At 46.3% G+C, this 20,307-nt stretch overlaps 1 protein-coding gene across 9 annotated transcripts in view; it reads left to right on the top strand.

The window, feature by feature from the left end:
• dab1a (DAB adaptor protein 1a) overlaps positions 1-20,307 on the top strand; it is an 89,271-nt gene that overhangs the window by 65,749 nt on the left and 3,215 nt on the right. For 3 of the 9 annotated variants that reach the window (XM_037249923.1, XM_037249920.1, XM_037249921.1), the window contains 14 exons: positions 1,263-1,402; positions 2,682-2,780; positions 6,019-6,150; positions 8,177-8,296; positions 8,750-8,788; positions 9,092-9,154; positions 11,044-11,097; positions 14,882-15,013; positions 16,476-16,538; positions 16,619-16,715; positions 17,526-17,923; positions 17,981-18,170; positions 18,253-18,401; positions 19,522-19,618. In XM_037249923.1, coding sequence (XP_037105818.1) covers positions 1,263-1,402; positions 2,682-2,780; positions 6,019-6,150; positions 8,177-8,296; positions 8,750-8,788; positions 9,092-9,154; positions 11,044-11,097; positions 14,882-15,013; positions 16,476-16,538; positions 16,619-16,715; positions 17,526-17,923; positions 17,981-18,170; positions 18,253-18,401; positions 19,522-19,602 — 1,757 coding nt within the window. In that variant the 3' untranslated portion in view covers positions 19,603-19,618. The remainder of the gene's footprint in view (positions 1-1,262; positions 1,403-2,681; positions 2,781-6,018; positions 6,151-8,176; positions 8,297-8,749; positions 8,789-9,091; positions 9,155-11,043; positions 11,098-14,881; positions 15,014-16,475; positions 16,539-16,618; positions 16,716-17,525; positions 17,924-17,980; positions 18,171-18,252; positions 18,402-19,521; positions 19,619-20,307) is intronic. The other 6 variants (XM_037249925.1, XM_037249924.1, XM_037249927.1 and 3 more) reach the window with 5 other exon arrangements.

The following is a 20,307-nucleotide window of genomic DNA, read 5'->3' as shown; positions in this document are numbered from 1 at the left end:
GCGCACGCACGAGTGCTGACCTGTCGAGCAGCAGCCGCGAGTGGCACGTTGGCAGTGTTCGCTTTGTGCAACGGTGTGTTTCTGTGAGACGTGATCTGTTTGCGCATGTGTGGGGAGGAGGAGGAGGATGAAACCAAAGATTCTTTCATTAGTTCTCTTTGGCACTCGGCGGGCGTCACGGCAGTCGCACACATTTAATATTACCAGACTGTTTTTTCCCCCCACTTTTGACACACACATACACACGCGTGCCTCTTTTTTTGACCACTAAAAATAGCACCAGTGGTAGATAATCGAGACAGAAGCCACAGTTTTTGATGTTGAACTGAAAATTGAAAAACAAATGCCTTCACGTGTAGCCAGAAAAGCGCCACATTTTTTGCCAAGCAACGCTGGCAACAATCCGAGAAAAGGGAGGGGAGGGGGGGGGAGACACCTTCATCGCCTCCACCACCGCACGACCTTCGAAGGGTCACGTCGTTAATGTGTCGATGTTTCATCCGAGCCCCCCTGCATTATCGCGAACGACGGCGCGTGGGCACTCGTCGGCTTTACCTGCTGATTTAGAGCCTTTACGGGACCAGAATGAAGATTAAAAACATTCAAAGGGTTTCCCCTCCTGTCAGTGCTGCGTGAATGTATTACTTAACAGCGCCTCGGGCCAAGGAAGAAACCATTACGCCCAGAGTTACGACTTTATTACATCGGAGCTTGTAAGCATCACGCTACATGCGCAAAGTATTCACAGCGTTTTTTTTTTTTTTTTCCACGTTTTTAATGTTGCAGCCGTATTCCAAACGGGAATTAATTAGCTTTAAAAATTCATTTCAGACTTGATTCCACACATACGATTAAAAAAAAACTGGACCAACTCATGTCCAAGTGACCCAATATTTTCGACAATATATTGCGCAGGAACAATAACAGAGGACTTCCTCCTGCTCTTCATGTCCTTGTGTATTCAGCACAGGAGATACGCGAGCAGGTTCAACACGGGGACGTCATGGCCGCCACTCGCGCAACGCTGACATTCTCACACAATGGACGAGATAAGAACGGAGGAGAAATAAATGTCCACACGAAGCGTATTGATCCGTGTCATTCATTGAATGGCACATAACATTACTGTTTTTTTCTCTCTTTTTTTTTTTACACGACTCAGATCAGGGATGGTCTTTTCTGCTGCACGGGATTAATTACCCCCAAGGTAAAAGATGATGGAAGACCTTGAACGGCAGGTTTTTTTTCGTGTGTGTGTGCAGGGCAGGATCGCAGCGAAGCGACGCTCATCAGGCGCTTTAAGAGCGACGGCGTCCGCTACAAGGCGAAACTCATCGGCCTGGACGAGGTCACAGCGGCTCGCGGGGACAAACTCTGTCAGGACTCCATGATGAAGCTCAAGGTAAGAAGAATACTTACATTGATATTTTTTTTTTTCTTCCACGAATTCCATCAAAGAGAAGAACAGAAGAAGAGGCGAGGTTAGCTATGAGAGAGCGAAGGCCACGCGGGGTGAAAGTCTCATTTGCAAGGACGGCAACAAGTACAGGCAGAGGAAGACAGATGGGCTAGTTAGCAAGAAAAGGGAAGCGGCGCCGGAGAATAATTCGGATGACAGGTGAGTGAGGAAGATGAGAGGATGAAGATGGATGAGGAAACTCGCAATTTAATACTGGCAATTGGCCAAAATATAGCCCCTAGCCATTGACGGATGTAGATTCTGTCACCATGACAACCAGGGGGCGGGGCATAAGATTTTTTGGACTGTCTCATCATTTCAAGTGTATGCATAACCGTGGACTTGATCCGGTGAGTTGGTCTAGAAGTCGGAAGAGCCCGATTCATTATTTCTCCTCCAGGATGTATTTGAATTGGGAGGAAAAAAGCTTGAGGTGGCAAAAGGTTCCAGACGAGGAGAGACAGCTCATTGATCAAACGCCTCTCCTCCTCCTCATTTAGGGCTACGGCAAATCCATCAAGAGCTTTTCTCTGATCTCTTTCACCTTCTCTTTCATGCCAGCTGCTTTTCCCTCCTCCAAGACAAAGCGCAAACGCAGCTCCAGCGAACATCTCGCTCTCGTAGGTGCGGTCGGGGCCTTCATCAACAATGTGTCAATTTGGGCTATTGCCACGGGTTATGTTTGCACCAAGCGTTGCAAATGAACTCCGGGCCCCGCACCTGTCCTGTCTTATTTCGTCACTCGCTATTGATTTTGCTGCGCTTCCTTTGATTCTTTGGACAGATCACTTTGTCATTTTTGGGCTTCACAAGACAACTGAGGAACAAACATTTCATGGTGCAAAAGAAATGGCCGCTTCTCCTAACTCACTAGCAGATTGGGTTTTTTTTTTTTTTTTGACCCAACAAATAGGTTGAAGATTGGATTTGGATAGGCTAAGGAGTTCAATAGCCCATTCTTAGAAAATATTAGTGGCAGCGGGATGGTACTTGGGGGAACACCGCTGGCACGGATTGGAGGAGAATTTGAAAAAGGGTCACTTTTGTCTCATCAGTTAATAAAATGTCCTTTTGAACGAAGTAACGACAAACGCGTTTCTTTCCGGTTTGTTTTGATTCATTCAGACCGTAGGCTCACTCACCTCTTAATTGACACGGGGTGCAAGTCAAGCATGTTGCATCGCTGTTTCAACACATTGAGTTGTCAATGTTCTGCCCTCAGGGTATCGCGGCAGCGGCACGCTCCAAAGGAGAACACAAGCAGAAGGTGTTCCTCACAGTTTCCTTTGGAGGGATCAAGATCTTTGATGAGAAGTCAGGGGTAAGCAATCGGCTCCTTCCATCTTTGTGTGTGTGTGTGTGTGTGTGTTTGTTAATGGGTACGCCAACACGCAGCGTTGTGTGTTTGCGCCGTTAATGAGGCATCTCTGGGCTAGCGAGGGGGGGAGGCCCTGGGGGAAATCTGGAAGCCCTAATTGAAACCTTGCGAACAAGGCCAACAGTAGATGAGGGAACATGGCTGTCCCATTGTTTGCCTCTTTGCATACCACGCAACTTTTGTTTGCCAATTATCCTCCCCCTCTGCGTTTTTTTTTTTTCCGTTACTCGGTCAAGATCCCTCTCAATGACAAGTTGGGGATTCCGCCTGATACTGATGACAGTATTGGTAGCCTCTTAGCATGTTATTGTTAGCATTGTGGCTATAATAATAATGTTCGCAACCTAGCGTAGCATTAGCATGTGCTGTTGCGGTGCTTCGTAAATATTTGCAACGCGAGTCCATGTCATTTCATCCGAATGACCGTGAATGAGGGCAAACGGCAAACCCACCCTCATTAGCCAAGGTGCTGATCCTGGAGATTTACACCCCGACGGCACGTAACTCAGAGGCGCGGCACCGGTCACCGGTGGCCTCCCGCGCGGCAGCCGTATTTCACGCCGCCGAGCTCATCCCGCCGGCAGTGTCGTCCGTCATGCCTCTTTTTATGTCCGTCGTCGGTCTTTGTCTCAGCCCCAAGAGATGCGGGGACGATGAAATAAAGACACGAAGAAGGACCAAGTCGGTGGGACGGGTGGGGAACGGGCAAGCATATGTCAAAGTAAAGCCCCCCATAGGGAGACTTTGTCCTCTGTCGCCACACATTAATATTAACTCCAGTCCTCACTATCAGTCCTAATGGATAGCCGGAGAGAGAGAGAGACAGCCGGAATGACTCTGCTGAGGTTCAGGGTTCTTGACAGTCTCATTCCCGGCCCGCGCATCACTCAGCCGGATGGGCGGATGGATGCGCCGGCTCGGCCGCCAGGATGGATGGTCGCTCTCTCCCCAAGGAGGGAAGGTCGTCCGGAGCGGAGGGAGGGAGGGAGGGAGGGAGGCTGGCGCTTGAGACGCAGGGAAAGAAGAGAGGAGAACATTAATCTTAACAGAGGGCATGTTCTCAGACACATGCGCGTTTATTGGAAACGTACATGTACGCGAGAAGGTTACTGTTAGGTGTTTGTACCCGCAAAATGTTGTGCCAGGTCATTTGTATACTGCGACTTTTTCTGACAGGTTTGTGACACAATTCGTACATTTAGTACAGGGGATCACTGGCGGAGCTAGGATTGTTTAACTTCGGGGGGCCGCGGAGGTCTGTAAAACAACAAAAATAAAACATTTTAACACATTCTAAAAAATCCTTCAAAACTCATTGATCAAGATTCAGTATATGTACTCGACGAGGGTTGAGTGGAAATGTTGAAAAAAAACTCCCTGAAAATGATCTGGCGTGGCACCTAAAAGGCCCAAGTATATTTCAAGGGAGACCAGTGCCCCCTCAGCCCCCCCTTTAGCTCTGCCAGTGCAGTGGACAAATCTGGTTCCTTAAACTTATTTTGGCAAGGTTGCCTACGCTACGCTAATTTGTCATCCGAGGCTTTGTTATCATTTTGGGGGGGGGGGGATACATAGAGCGTTCACCAGAAGGGAAAACAAAACATCGCTCTCTGTTGACTTTGTGTTTGTGCAAAGATTTTTCATTGTCACTGACAGCCTGTCAGGAGAAAGAAGTTTGTCTTTCCTATCAGCAGCGAATGTGCTTAGTAAATTAAAATGGCCCAATAAACAAATTGTATCAATAGAAGCTAATAACAGAATACAAGCATGAATAAAATAAACACGGGGCTTGACAGACAACTGGAATTGCTCATAAATAATGTTATTGTTCAAGCAGAGTGACAAGCAAGAAATCAATTGATCATGAATGGATTCAAAGCCCGGCCGTAGAAAAATTGATGTCATCGTTCTTCTAAATATTCCTATTTGTAAAAATATGAGGGTCATTGTTGTCACATTTGGGCTGTAATGATCTTCCCCAACAGTCGCGTAAAATATTTGTGAAGGTTTTTCGTGTTTTTTTTATTTTTTAAATGCATTTTTCAATGATAAATTGCTACAGTAAACACTTGAAATGTCGAGAATTTTTTCACTTTTCTCTAACATTGATAGGTTGTCTGAATGATTAATTATTATATGAATGCGTTCTTTTTATTTGTTTGTGTGATGGCATTTTAAGGGTGTTATTATTTTGCCGTTAGCTGTCAGTTGGTAAAATGTTAAACAAAAGTTAGCATTCCCTCAGTGTGACTCCTCGCAAAAGTTTTCATGTGGGTTGCTGCCACTTGCGCAATTTATCAATCAATCTCAGTCCAGAGGTGATTGTCGCGATTTTGGCTTTCTGGACGTGAAATCAATTTAAATTTGGAGAGGCTGCAAAACAAAACAAAATGTTCTGTGCACTTTGTCACCCACGCACACACACACACAAACACACACACGTTCCTAGCGATTATTCAAAAACCACTTTGTGTTTTGTGGCTGCCATTTTCAGGTCAATAGGGGGGAACAATGATAATTATGAGTCTAATTATTAATTATGAATGACTCATTAAGGATTACATCTCGGTGGCTGGTGTGTGTGTCTGCGTGTTCCCAGCATGCAACTGGCACATTTTAGCCTCGGACGGGTGGGTTTCGTTGTATGGGCACAGATGAAACCATCAAGTGGACAGCTTGCCGAACCGTGATTGTCACTGATATTCTCCCTTGAGACAGCCATCCCCCCCTCACAAAAAAAAAAATGAAAATAACCCTGCCATCTGCCATGGCACCTTTTCAGACTCATTGACTAGTGATTAGCAAGTTAGAGATTTTTCTTACAATTGTTTAATAATATCGAATCGAATAATTTGTTTTATTTTAACAATATATTTGATATAATTATATTGAGACTAGGGCCAGTCCGTGAATAGGTAAAATTTGCATATAACTGACTTTAACTGAAATATATTGGCGGGAAATTCGTTTTTATGTATTACATTTTTTTATTATTACTTTTGTACGTGACAAAAAATATTTGAATGTTTTAGTCTATTTTTTTAATTATCATTAAATTATTATTAATTAAAATTATGTTATTTAAATGTTTTTTTTGGTATCAACCCTTGTTATTGGTACATTGCACTGCAATATGGTTCAGTGGGACTAATGAAAGCGTCGGTGTGGTTCTTGGCCTCAGGTGCTGCAACACCAGCACGCCGTCCACGAGATCTCCTACATCGCCAAGGACATCACGGACCACCGAGCGTTCGGCTACATCTGCGGCAAGGAAGGCAACCACCGCTTTGTGGCCATCAAGACCTCTCAGTCGGTCAGTCTTTGGACATTTTCATGCTGTTCAACCGCGTTCATGTATAATGCATGGCTCTCGACGCCGCGTACCTCTTGACATTTCGACAACGACCTTTGCCGGCCAACCCGTATCCCGTCGTGCTGTTTATTTATCAAGCCGCTGTCGACTCTGCCGAGCTTTGCGTTCAATCCCGCACCGATACCTTTTCCGGACCTCTTGTTGTGCCCCCGTGCGCTCTGTTTGCATCCAGCCGGCTCTCTCCGACGCCGTATCGATTCGCCATGCTGAGTCGATGGGAGTTTGAGTGTGTGTCACCGGCTCTAATGGCACATCCATCCTCCCGGGCGCTGCTCTTTGACTCACGGCGACACAAACGGCGCAGTCACACATGCGCACCTTATTGCGACATAGATCAGAGATCACAAAATTGGTTGTCACCAACGGCGACCGCGTCCGAGCGCCATCGCTCAGCCTTAGCTGGCATTTACCTGACGTGTGCCTGAGTAAACGTCGCCATTATAAGCTTACTTTTATTCGACTGTTGCGGCCAGCCGCCGCTTGACCTGCATGTGTAATTTACACCTGAAAAGCTTTCAAAAGGACTATTTTGCAGTGTGACACCTGTGAAGGGAATTCAAACATTTACCTGTTTTTGGTTTTTTCAAGCGGGAGTTCCACTTCAGTCCTCTAGAGGAGCTAATGAGTACTTGAACTTATCTGAGTCTACCGCATAACAAAATGTATGATTACAATCCTATCAAATGAGTCTGAGAATTTTTATAAAATAATACAATTGATTGATTATTTAAAAGTAGCATTTTAGCCTCGGCAAGCTAACGCTGCATGTTTTATTTTAATTGTGAACTCCACTCAAGTCTTGTCGAGGAGCTAACTACTTCCTGTACATTTTTGGACAACAGCTAATTTTCAGAAATAAAAAAATTGCTTTTTGGAATGACTAAAAGAATATATAAAATGGTGACAACTTCTTCCACTTTATGCAGCATAACAGCGAAATGGCGCTTCACCTTGTTTCCTTGAAGTCTGGGCTCCACTAATTAGAAGACAAGGGCCATGTTGAGGCTTCAAAACAACGCGGTTCATTCCTCCGAAGGAAACTATTAATTAGTTATCCCTTTTTTGAGATCTTGGTATCTGCTTTAAAGCCCCTTTTTTTAAAAAAAAGTCAGTGGGAATGCTAGACGAAGACCGGCGGAGACGTTTAGAATCTGTACTTTCAAAGGCGAGGCGAATGTGACAGCGTGACAATATGTTTGGTGTCGGCAACCCAGCAGGAGCAGACGTTCACACACTCCCCTCGGGCCGGGCCTGTCAAGAGCGGCGTGAGGCGGAGAAACTGTCTCATGGAATGGCGGCGCTAAAATAGAGCTGCGCTTTTTTTTTTTCTTCTTCTTCTTTTCCCTCTGTGAACTCCGAGTGCACTACGCAAAATGCTGGAGGTCAAAAATTGATTAGGGCTGAAACTCTTGTCGTACTCAAAGGCTTGTTCCGCTTGTTTCGGTGACGGTCGAATTAGCCTAAGTGTTGAAACTCACTCAGAGCAGTGTTGGGGAACTTTAATTTTTGTGCTTCTCACGACTTTTCTGCTCCTTAATATAGTTGTGCAGGGTGTGAGTACTTTTGCCACCTCTGGTGACAGTGGAAGGGAACGTGAAGCCTGGCTGTCGACGTCAGCGAGGCGGCGGGACGGGAAAGATGGAAGCCGGTGGCGCCGCCAGTGTGTTTTTGTTCGCCGGTGTGCCGTTCGTTGGCAAGAGCACTTTGTAGGAATAATTCACTCTGACAGACGGCGGCTTTGTCTGACGGGGGGGCGGGGAGTCACAATCAGACGCACCAACAAAAGTCGTTGCCTCTAACAAGATGCTCAATTTGTGTATTGTGGCGTCGCACTCAAGTGTGTGTGTGTGTGTGTGTGTGTGTGTGTGTTTTGGGAAGTGCCACACTATGTGCATGTACCGTTTGTGTGTGTCTCCATGCAAGTTTGTTCCGGATTAACTTTATGCCCCCCCCTCTCCCAATCAAGGCGGAACCAGTGATCCTGGACCTGCGAGACTTGTTCCAGCTCATCTACGAGATCAAGCAGCGTGAGGAGATGGAGAAGAAGGCCCAGAAGGACAAACAGTGTGAGCAGGCCGTCTACCAGGTACACCAGTTCACTGACTGTCGGCCATTTTTTTTTTTTCCCCTTTGCTATCAAAGTCCCCAAGATTTGAGCACCCTTGTTAAACTATCCAAGGTCAAAATTCTTTTCACCATCAACTGAGAGGTCTGTTATATTTCAAGCATTGGTTGAGATGTTAAAAATGTCATTGTTTATGCGCCACTCCAGCCTCTAGACAACAATGAAAGCAAAAAGGATCATTTAAGGTCCCGCCCGTGGCGCCGTCTGCCCGCTGCGCTTTCCGTTCTCTGTCTGATGCTTGCCAAATTACCGAATGATTGGAAGCCCCAGACTCTTTCTTTCATTTTCTATTTAATTGTTAATTATATATATTTTTTGGCCTATGCTTTCCGCCTACTCTCTCTACTTGGCCGCATAATGCGTTTAACCCTTTCTGCCCTCTTTGCTTTGCTTTTTGGCTTGGCTCATCCGCAGACGATTTTGGAGGAAGATCTGGAGGACCCGGTCTATCAGGTAACCTCGGCAAGCCTTGCTTCACTTCCCCGCTTCACCACCTTGTCCCTCTCCGTGTGTGTGTGTGTGTGTGTGTGTGTGTGTTTGTGCACTGTGTTGGGGAGACAGTCCCTTGCTCGCTTCTAACGGAACCAGGTTCAAAATGTATCCACATAACGTGCATGTTTGCGGGATTGCATGATCAGCTGATTTTCAACAAATGCTGTTTGACTTTTCTCTCGACTTCTTCCATTTCTTCTTTTCTTTTCCCCCCCCCCCCCCCCCCCCCCTCCCTGTCTCTTTCCTGTGCTACCGGCGCTGTAGTACATTGTGTTTGAGGCCGGACACGAGCCCATCCGCGACCAATCAGACGAGAGCATTTATCAGGTATACTCGCAAAATAAAAAAAATAAATAAAAAATTATATTACGTACGCCATCTTGTGGCTTGTTGGTGCAGAGGAACTATGTTGAAGTGAGATGAGGAATTTCATTTAGACAAAAGTAGGGCTTTGCTGTCACATCTCATAAACTTTAACTGTCATGTTTTTAATATTCTACAGTATTTAACTTAATGTAAAAACGTTTTCCATGACAGACCACACAAAAAATCTGATATATCCCAGCCATGGTAGGTGAATGGCAGAGAGCATGGTTAAAAAAACATGCAATCAAGCGGCGTGGGTAGACCTCCGAGGGGCGGGAAAAAGTGGAGGGCGGGGAGCGGATGCGGAGGTTATTCCTGGCCGGTGCGGAAGGCAAGACCCCGCCCCCCATCCAACACCCCGACATGGTCCCTCATCCTCTTCTCCCGCCGAGATGAAAGAAAAGAAAGATTAATCACCAGACTCTCGTTTGATCTTTAAATAAAATGGATTGGAAAATAAGAGCGAGCGCCAGTGAGAGCGCTGGCGTGCGCACAACGCAAACGTGAGGCCGCCCGCAGCCACAGAGGAGCTGATGTATGAATAAAGATGGCCGCTTCTGGAAATAAACATGCAAAGGGAGTAAACAAGGGACAACGTGCGCTACATTCATCCCTTTGCTCCACGCGTCTGCGCAGGGAACGCCACCATGATTGAATCCTAATATAAACTTGTGTGCATTTCTGTTCATTAGCCAACATATCCGCCCTTGCATGATTCAGATGAATCCGGCGAGTTTCTCTAGTAGGCCTCTCACGGCGGCCAGATACGTTGGATTTGTTCCAATTATTTTTTTAAAGCCGCTTCCGTGCTCACTTTTAAATATTACTTGGCCTCAACCCGCCCTCGGCTCAGCGTAACAACTTTGAGTCTGTGCAAGTGGAAGCTCTTTTCATTTTCTTCACTTAAAATGTGTTTTTTTAAAACTAAAATTGAGTTACTTTTTGTATAGGGAAGAAATGCTCTACTCATCATTTTAGCTGTTTGGTAAGGTTACTGAGTTGTTGTTTTTTTTTAAGATTTATTTTATCTATCCATTTCCAGAACCGCTTGATGCTCACGAGTGTTGCGGGTCATTCATTTTAATTGTACATTTATTTTATTATATTTAGTCTTATTTGTTAATTGTTCTTTTTTTCCTCATTTTATTAATTTGTCATGTATATATAAATAATTCACGCAAAATTAAAGTGCCATTAAATATTTGAAGTGAGGAATCGATTAGCTTTAAACGTTTATCAAAACACTCACAATGATTTCATCGCAGGAAGTAATACCACTCCAGTCCTCTAGAGGCAAAAGTGAGTCATTGTGAATCTCAGCCTGGCTATTTATTAAAATGTCCCTTCTGTTCTAAACTAGACAATCTCTATCTTTTCCATCAGCGCTTATTGTAGCCGCTCGTCGCACACATGCTGTCAGACCTTTCCGTTTTTGTGGCACGGAATATTATTAAGTGCGCGACACTGAGTTATTAAACGTCGACGGGGTGAAAAGCTTCATTTTATCCATCCCGTTCACCTGACAACCAAACTGCTCCCTCATTGGCTGAGACGCGACTGGTGAGATCTCAGTGCAGATTTTAATTCGGATTAGCGCCAGCGCTAAAAGAGCATTTGGCTAAATATTGATTGATGACTCTGGAAAAATTCCAATGTGTTCTCGTCATATTTATTTTTTTCATACAAGTTAAAAATACTACACGGTATATTTTTATACTTATTTATCCAGCAACGCTTTTTTTTTTTAAAAATGGATATTGCCCAATCAGAGAGGCCTGTTATTCACTCCATCTGATCACGAGGTAACGGGCTCTCTTGGCTGTGCTCTGGATTTGCGTCCGGCTGTGTAGGTTCCCACCAGCCAGCAGAAGGAAGGGGTCTATGACGTCCCAAAGCGACACCCAGTGAGTGACGCCGTGTTTGTGCCTGCCTCCCCACACACCCTCAGTCAAACCTCTCAGATCGGCCCGCCATAATCACCCAACTCGTTCCTCCCCTGTGAGCATCACTCAGCCTATCTCCCCCGTTCAGTAATGCATTTATGGTTCCCCCTGAGAGGTTTGCTGGGACCCAGTGCTTTGTGCAGTGTGCGTGTCCGATGCCCCCTCCTCCTCGTGCCCCCGCGTGGTCAACCGCGGCGCCGCTTATGTGTATTGTGTGCGTATTTGTGGTGCTCAATTAAGCATGCATCCAGTGCAAACCCGCATGACCTTGCATAGGCGACACATTGTGTCACCATCATCTTTCCTCTGGTTTGTTATCTACACATGTACACCAACCAGCCACATGACGGCTTCTAATGGTAATCTAATGGGATCTCACCGGGGCAGGTTTTTTTTTTTTTAAATTGGAATTTCCCCACCGGCTCATACATTACACTGCAGTCGCACATCCCAGTTAGTGTATGGATGTGTGCTCGTGGTATATCTTTTTAGTTATTGGCTTCCCGCTGCCGGCAGTTCTAATGAAAGATGACCTTGGCTACTGTCAGGCGGCAGCGGCGGGCTGTAACTCCACTGCTCTTTATCTGCCCATAAAGATGCGGCTTATATTGCCGCTGGATTTAATCTGCTAAAATCTCCAGAGTCGTAATAAGAGGGCCGCTCTCCCTGTGTGTGAATGTGTGTGTTAATGTGTGTGTGCATGGGTGTGTTTCTGTGCTGCCACGTTAGTTTTGGCAAGTTGCTTTACATTGCATCGTTTATGTGTGTGTGTGTTTGTGTGTATGTGTAAATCAAGAGTGTCCAAAGTCCGGCTCGCTGCAGGTTATTTATTGCACAACTGCATATTTGAATAATTTATATATGGATATCTCGGCCTGCATCAAAATGTTAGAAATGAGATTCAGTGAGAAATTCACATCTTTTGATATTGTAAGTTAGAGTGCCACCTTGTGGGATCTTGATGTCAATGCACTATGTTGAAGTGAGTTGAGGAGAGTTGTGTAGCCCTGCTGCCAACCTGTGACACTAACGTTAAGGAACTTTGTTGAAGTGAGTTGAGGAGCTTCATGTAGTACTTTGGCGCCATCTATAGCCAATATCTTTTTTCTTTTTTTCATGGAGGACACAAGTTGAGATATTTTATTATTATTTTTGAATACGTTTCGATGCATATGTTGACCTTCAGCATATTGAAGTGGTGCTTTGTGGGCCAAAGTGGAAAGAAAAAAAAAAATCATTTCTGTGCACATAGAGTGCGCTGAAGCATTTCTTGTTGATACCTGGAGCCAACGTTTTCAAAAGTCCAGTCACTTTTCGCTCCTTCTGTGTTTAGTCCTCCTTGAACAGCTAAAGCCGGGCTGGGCCACCTCACCGCAGGCAGTGTGAATTTTTGGCCGGCTGGGAATTAGTCTCACTTTTTTCTTCTTTGGGCTTCTCAACGCGAGCTTCGCTAAGAAGCTTACAGGCACCCTAGCATACTTGTGTGTGCGTTGCCGCGTCCGCGTGTGTTCGGCCTTGCCCGTCCTGCGGCACATGCTGCGATTTGGATGGCTGGCGTATTGGCAGGTGTCTGTAAGCTAACAAATACGATATTTTCGCTCGCGTTGAGCTCGTTCGCGCCGTCTTGGTGGGATTTTTTTTAAATACTTACTCCCTCCAATTGGTCAAAGGCAGTAATCACAGTTAAATGTATCACGGGCATGAAAATATGTTGTTGTGATTTGATGGTAATCAGTTTGCATTTAAAATACAGTCAAAAAAGGCTCTGATTGTGGTTAGGAGGTTTGACTTTGATTGCTGGAGGAGCTCGAATCGCTGCTTTAGTCTCCACTAAATGGAATCAAAATCACGTCGACGCCATTGCAATCATTTCACCTTGTTACGGAGACGCTAATCCAGTTAAACTGTCACAAATAGGGATACTCTAGCACTTTTGTATTGAGTTCATTATTGAATTTGATTGGCGCATTTTCTCTAGGCGGTACAGATTGGTTGGTGGTATGGTTTGGGTTGATAATTTAAGAATCATTTCCCTAAGCTAAGCAACTAAGTCACAATAAACAACAAAGAACTCCCGCTGCGGTTAACAATGTAGAAATGATGCACTTTGAAATTGGAAGCGTTCCGGCTCATCACTCGCTGCTGGTGAGATGTTTTGTTTTTGTTTTTTTTCGTGCGACGTGATTACCTGCTGCGCTTCTTTGGAGTGGATTTAGCCTTTATTTTATCGTCAGGACGACAATCGATAGCAGATAAAGCGAGATCATTGCGCCGCCCGCGCGTGTGCATAGGCGACAACTTTTGGGACGAGATAACGCCCTCCCCGAACGTGACCCCGTTGCGCTAAGCAATCGCTTCTGTTATTTACTGTGTCACCATCTTAAACGGCCGGCGATCAATAAAACACATACCCGAGCGAGGCCATTCCAATCTACTGAGCCCTTGACCCTGCGCCAAGTGTTGGTGTTGAATCAACACACGCCCTCGCCCAGTCCGCACACAGTAGTCGCTTTTACCGCCGATTATTATCTTTGGGGGGGGGAGAAACATGTCCGTAATCTCTTTGTGTCGTGTTCGCGTCGGGCTCCCGAATGTGTTTGCGCTTTAACGCCGGCCAGTGTGCGAGTGTGTTTGCAGTTGTGATCAGTCACTCTGCAGGGGATCAGCAAGATGGCATTAATTATAGAGGCTGCATTAATTACTTGAGGGAACACGTACACAGGTAATTACAGTTTCCCCGCTGGAGATGGCTAATTGATAAGCAGTGGCCAGGACATACGAGGACAAAGGAACGGGCCGAAAGAGGCTACGCTAGAGGTCTGGCTCGCCCACAAAATCCCAGTTTGCTATTATTTTTACAATTTAAACAGTGAATCCCTCTAATTCTACTTTTTCCCCAAACAGTGACAAGTCCAGTTGTTCAAAGTGCTTTGCCAAGAAAGCCATTTTTCTTTTTTGAAGTAACATACGTCGGGCTTCAGGATTCGTCAATGTTCTGGCATACCGGCTAGCCAGCGCTAAGCTAACTCAAGAAGGTTCATCTCTCTTTTCCAATGTCCACGTTTCCAAACTGAGGCCAACAGCAAAGTATCGACAAATGCGGCGGTGATACACTGCTTGGATGAGCTTTATTGACTGATTTCTTATCAGTTTCATTTAATGCTCATTAGCGAAGCATTTAACTGGCCACTCGGTCAAATGTCAAGTGATTTTTGTGAGTATCTGTTTAGCCACGTAGCATTTAGCTCTGTCTCGTGACGGGATGAAATAATGGCACATTTGGGTGAAACAATGACACAAACCACCATTAGCCGTCTGACGATTCACGATACTTCATTGTTTACCACAGCTGGCGTTTTATGGCCGTAACAAAACAATGACAATCCATTGTTTTTATGAATTCGATTAGTTTAAAAGAGGGCGGCGAAGATGTATCTGCCTTTCTTAGTTCAGAACATTGAGACTTTGGAGGAGGATTTACAGAAACACAAAGGCAGCTCAGAGCTGTAGTTTAGACGTAAGGTAGGGATGATCCTTAAACCTCTTTAAGTCTCCTGTGCGCCATTGCGTGTGTGTGCATGGTGTGTGTGTGTAGCACTTGACGAGAGCAACACCTTCCCTCCTAAATCAGCCCCATCGCTCTCTTTTGCCTCAGTGTGAAACTCTGCTAATGTATAGTTTGCATGTGCCACGCCATTTTCATCCCACCAGCCTATCTATCTAACGTCGAGGTTGTTGATTGCAGAACGGACATCAAAGCATCCGCCATCATCATCACCATCCTCATAATCATTCGCAACCCCCCCAGGCGGGACTAAGTGAGGAGCAGCATCAGCAGGTGGATCTCATAGACTTAAACCTGGAGACGGTTTCTCAGGTAAGGACGGTTGAAATTTTTGTCAGCCGACCTCCTGTCATCTTGACCGCACTTTTGTTTTCGCTAGCTGTCGGGAGTCGCTGCCCCGACTCCTGACCCCTTTTTTGCTTATGAATAATACATCTAACCTTGATGTTGTCATAGCGACCAAAAGTAAGAACGGACGTGTTTTGAAAAGACAATACTTTTTTGGTCCGGGCCTTAAAAGACGTTAAGTAACAAGTCTGACGTTATGAAGGCGTAGAAGGAAACGCTTTATTTGACGCGCTCAATCACGCGGGCCCCACGTCGCCGCACAGCCGTTTAGGCGGCTATCATCAATATCCGCATCCCATTGTCTTGCCGAGCGATCTCCATCTCCTCGGCACTTAAAATAGCCCATAACTCAGCCTCCAAAGCCTTCCTCTTCTCTCGCTAAATCACCACCCAGTCCCCATAAATGTAAAACACCGCGTGCAGCGATTCCATTTTCTGATAGAAGTAATAAATACATAGTGTATATGTACATCTTTTCTATATAAAAGCCTGGTGGTTTATGCGAGATCGTGGCGAGCGGGAAGATATTCTAAGAACATTCATTATCTCTACCGAAATGATCCGGGTCCATGATTTATGCAAATCTTGGACCGTGTATTCAAGGCTCCAAAATTCCTTCGCAACTAAAAATAGTTTCCCTTCGCTTCACACTGGCCTTAAGATATTATTAATTCACGGAACGAGGGGCAAATTACAGAAGAGCGGAAATACAGAATAGATTCTGATTAAATGGAAAGGCTGCCGTCTTTGATAGCGAGACGCTCGGAGGCGCGCCGCTGATCCGCCGTAATGGGAGGACATTAACGACGCGCCCAGAGCGACGTCGGGGCCGTACGGGTGCTGCGGCTTTGTTTTAGTTGGTCACAGTGGTGGAAAGTAAAAAAAAAAAAAAAAAGTACATTTGATTACTGTTCCAAAAAGTACACATTTCACTTCACAATGAGATGGGAACATAATGTTTGGATAGCATGAAAGACCAATGTTAGCTCGCTAGCTAGTTAGCACTTTAACAATAGCATATGTTAGTATTTACGTTAACTACAGTGTGTTGTGTGCATTGTGCTAAAGTATGGTCATTAACAGCAAAAAAAAGATTGGTTTTACTTTTACTCTTTTTTTTTTTTTTTTTCCCCCACAATAATTTCTACTAGTGTGAGTAATTTTGCAATCAATCTGGCTGTTGGACAAATATGTTCACGGTAGGTATGTCATCATAATCATTTCATTTCACCCCCCCTCCCCATCTTTGTGCATCTCGCTCTTTGTTGCCTCGGCAGTCGTCGAGGTAAAGTGGCATCAGCTCTTTTGATGTTTTGCATGCGGCGCCAGTCGTGCATGTCGCACAATAGGACGCCAGACGCCGCCGACGTGGCGCAGCAAATGTCCTAGCCTGACTCCCAGTGTGTGTCCTTTATGTGATTCTCAGAATATCAACCAATTAGAGCTTTTCGGAGACATGTCCACACCCCCTGACATAACCTCGCCGTCGGTGAGTAGCCGCCGCCGCCTTGCATGAGTAATTTGGGATTTGGATTCTCTTTCAAGCCTTGTTTTGTGTCACCTCGGCAGACCCCCGCCTCACCTGCAAACTCCCTGGACCCGTCGCTGGGCCTGCAGCCACCCACTGAGCTCTTTGCTCCTTTCAACCCTTCGTCTGTGCCCTCAGGTGTGGAGAAATAAGCAGAACCTTTTCGTTTTCAAGGATTCAGGACATCACATGAATGTTAACATACAAACGCCATATGCATACAAGCTAACAATTAGCATCTCTAGCCTAAAACCAAATGGAATTTCATTAGCATTCACAGAAGCGGAATATTCCTTCTGTACTCGGTGTCCATCCCTAAGTTCATTTTTTGTCAAAGATAGCCAGCCGATTGGCAGAGGTGAGAAGGGAAGTAAAAGAACAGGATGTGATTAATAGGGAGGGATGGAATAGAAATGAAATGTTGATGAGGAGAGGAGGTGGCGTCGGCTGTGAGTGGAATATAAAATGCATCATTAGCCGGCTGACTCAGATGCTGTTGATTTACCTGCGGGCCGAGGCGGCCGAGAAGAAAGATAGCCGCGACCCCCCGGTTCGCTTGTCGCGGTACTTGTGTGCGGATGAGGCGTGAGCCGAAAAAGACTCTCGACGCCCCCCACCTTCCACATCCCCTTACGAGGTTGTACGTTGAGCAAATGCATCGTTGCTCAAGATTTAGCTGATGAATTTGAGCCATTTTAATGAGTGTGTTTCGCCGAAACGCCGCCGCCTCGTTTCGAAGGTAATTCTGCTCGTTCACCGTGACCGTGAAGAGATGCTGCATTAGCTTCAGGCGCAAGTAGGGCAGCGCTCTCCGCATGGATTATTATCTACGTACGTGTGCGTTTGTGTGTCCAAGAAAAAGCTGGGGATGTTTTAATTGCACGCTTATCTTCCTCGTCTGCATGGGCAGCATCTTTGTGAGCGTTATTTATCGCCGTCTGGTTCCAGGTTACGTGACAATGGGAGCGGTTCCCTCCGCAGCCTGGTCCCAGCAGGCGTTCGCCGCCCAGACGCCGCTGGCCTTCGGGGTCCAGTCCCCTCTGGGCCCGATGGCGCAAGTTCTGCCGGGCGGCCAGCCTCTCATCTGGGGGCAGGCCAATATCTTCCCCGCCACCCAGCAGCAGTGGGCAGCCATGGCGGCCGGAGCCTTCCCCCCCGCAGCCTACCTCCCTACGCAGCCCGTGGGCGCGCTGCCGGCCGCCGCCGTGTTCCAGGCGCTCACCCCCGTCCCCGCCGTGACGCCGGGCGGCGAAACGCATTCAGGTGCAGGCGCCGCGGCTCCATCCGCGTCGTCGAGTCCGCAACGTGAGGAGCGGGCGAAGAAGATGAGCAAAGAGATGTTCAAGGTACGAGAAGTTGTGTCATTTATTTAGGTGCAAATTCAAATGAATGTTTTACGTTAGGACTTTGAGCTGGCAAAGCCGCCGGCGATGCCGTCCAAGAAGCACCATAGCTTAGCGGGCACCTCAGAGGCATTCAGCACTTACTTCAGCCGCGTCGGCACCGCCCAGGACACGGACGACTGCGACGACTTTGACATCTCCCAAATGAACCTGACACCGGTCACCTCCACGACGCCCTCCACCAACTCCCGTGAGTCGTCACCGTATGACATCAACGCTCGACACGTGCCGCATTCCTTGCGTGAGCTCGCTTTTTTTTTTTTTTTTTGCAGCCCCCACACCGGCCCCCCACCAGTGCTCGCCCTCCAAATCGTCCGCCTCGCACGTCAGCGACCCCCCGACGGACGCCACCGACCCGCCCACCGACGACTCGTTTGGGGAGGCGGAGGGCAGCCCGAGCCGCAGCGGCGAGGAAGATGCTGTAAGTTTGGAATTGCCGTCGACTTTTTTTTTTTTTAAACATAAAAACTGCAGATACCGAGCAAACGTCACTTTCGATGTCCGGTCGTGAAGTTAATCTTTCCGGCGCGGAATCACTGACCTTCTCTGGTGCTTTCTTACCCTTTTGTCTGCTCTCGTTTTCAAGTCCTTCCTCCTTCACTCGCCACCGCTCACTCCAGGCGTGAAGCAATCATTTTGGTTTTAACGCATCCAATCCAGCCATTTTAGGGGAGAATAAAAAATAAAAGACAGAGAGAGGGCGGGGTCACAGAGGGAGAGTTTTTTTTTTTTTATACTCTCAGCTGCAAATGTCACAGAGAAGCTTCACAAAATAAAAAGTGTACAACGGCGGCGGCGTGTGATGAAAAGGTCGCAAAAATAAAGACAAGCGTGATTGAATGAAGGCGGAAGAAGGGGGAAAGAAAACACAGCTTGTGCTTTTTGTGAAGTGAGCTGTGAAACGCGGCGGGTCCTCGGAGGGAAGGCACTGCACTTTTTTGTTTGTGTGCGTGCCATGCGTATGTTCCGCATGCTGCGTTGCAACCTCCCGTTGACACTTTTCAGTAATTCCGAACAAGACCAACTTGTCGCTCGCTAGAATCCCAATGATGTTGCCATGCATGCAGATAATATTGTAGATTATTACATGTCATCTATCAATTTGGGAAATGAAAATATTACTATATTTTAAGATATTAATAGTAATAATGACGATGATAGTGTATATATACTTATAAGCGTGTAATAGTAATGTTTGTATTTCTTAAATATTTAATATTTAAAATTGTGTTTAATATTCATTTAAAATAATATTCAATAATGATCGTAGTATTTGTATTTAAATGTGTATTTTGATATATCTTCTATTTATTTATTTTATTTCCATGTCAAATGTCCTGCAATTTTGTCGTGAGTTTTGCAGGATTTGGTTGCACAGTGCAATCATCGTCTTCTTTCCTCTTTTAACTTGCTGCTCTTTTCATTTCTTTTCTTGTTAACAAGCTGTTTCCTTCTGCCTGCTTCCCTCCTTAATTCTTGGCAACCTTCTTTTTTTCTTTTCCTCCTGTTTCTCCTCTTCCCGCTCGGCCACACGCTGGCAGGCTTGTGCTTCTGGGTCACCCTGCCCTAGTGAGCCAACAGGGCCCAGCCTAGACCAGACCAGTCCAGAGGCTGGGAGCTAGATAGCAGCAGGGCGCGGTAGGTATCAACCCCAAAACCACCACCACCACCTTCTCATCCATCTTTCAGTCGTTTTTTTTCCCATTTCCATCTTCTTAAGTTTTTCTATTAGGCTTTGAAAACCTGGTTCAGGTTTCAAAGCCTGGATTTGTGATTTCATGCCTCAACGGTCGGGCTATAGAGATTCAAAGTTGAGTTTCAAGTCCGGATCGGTGTTTCAAGGCCAGGTTAGCCTTTGAAAGCCTCATTGTGCTTCCAGTCTCCTTAATGACAGCTGCAGGCGACGGACGGACGCTTTTGTTTTTCATCAGCTAATTCCGGGCTGCCAAGATTAATGACCGCCTCTGCGTAATTGCCATTAATTACAAACCCAAGAAGCCTCCCCCCTGATCCTGCCTCGACTCGGGAGAAGAGGGGGCGGCGGACCTCAACACCCCCCCCCCCCAACCCCCTTCCTCCCCGCCCCTCCCTCCTGTGCCCGTGCGGAATCTGGCGGGAGTTGGACTGTTTTGGGCCAGAAGCTTCGAGCGGTTCTCATGTAGGAGGCGGGCAGCTTTGCCAATGATGTGACTCCCATATGGTGTTTACTTGCTCGATCACATCGACTTTACACACCGCCCCTAACACACACACACACACACACACACACACGCACACACACACTAGCTTATTAGGCCCATTTATCCCCAGGACAATCACACCTGTGA

The sequence above is a fragment of the Syngnathus acus genome, chromosome 4, assembly GCF_901709675.1.
Source record: "Syngnathus acus chromosome 4, fSynAcu1.2, whole genome shotgun sequence".
NCBI classification, from domain to species: domain Eukaryota; kingdom Metazoa; phylum Chordata; class Actinopteri; order Syngnathiformes; family Syngnathidae; genus Syngnathus; species Syngnathus acus.
Note: the sequence above shows the minus strand (reverse complement) of the source record. Positions and strands in the feature narration are given on the sequence as shown.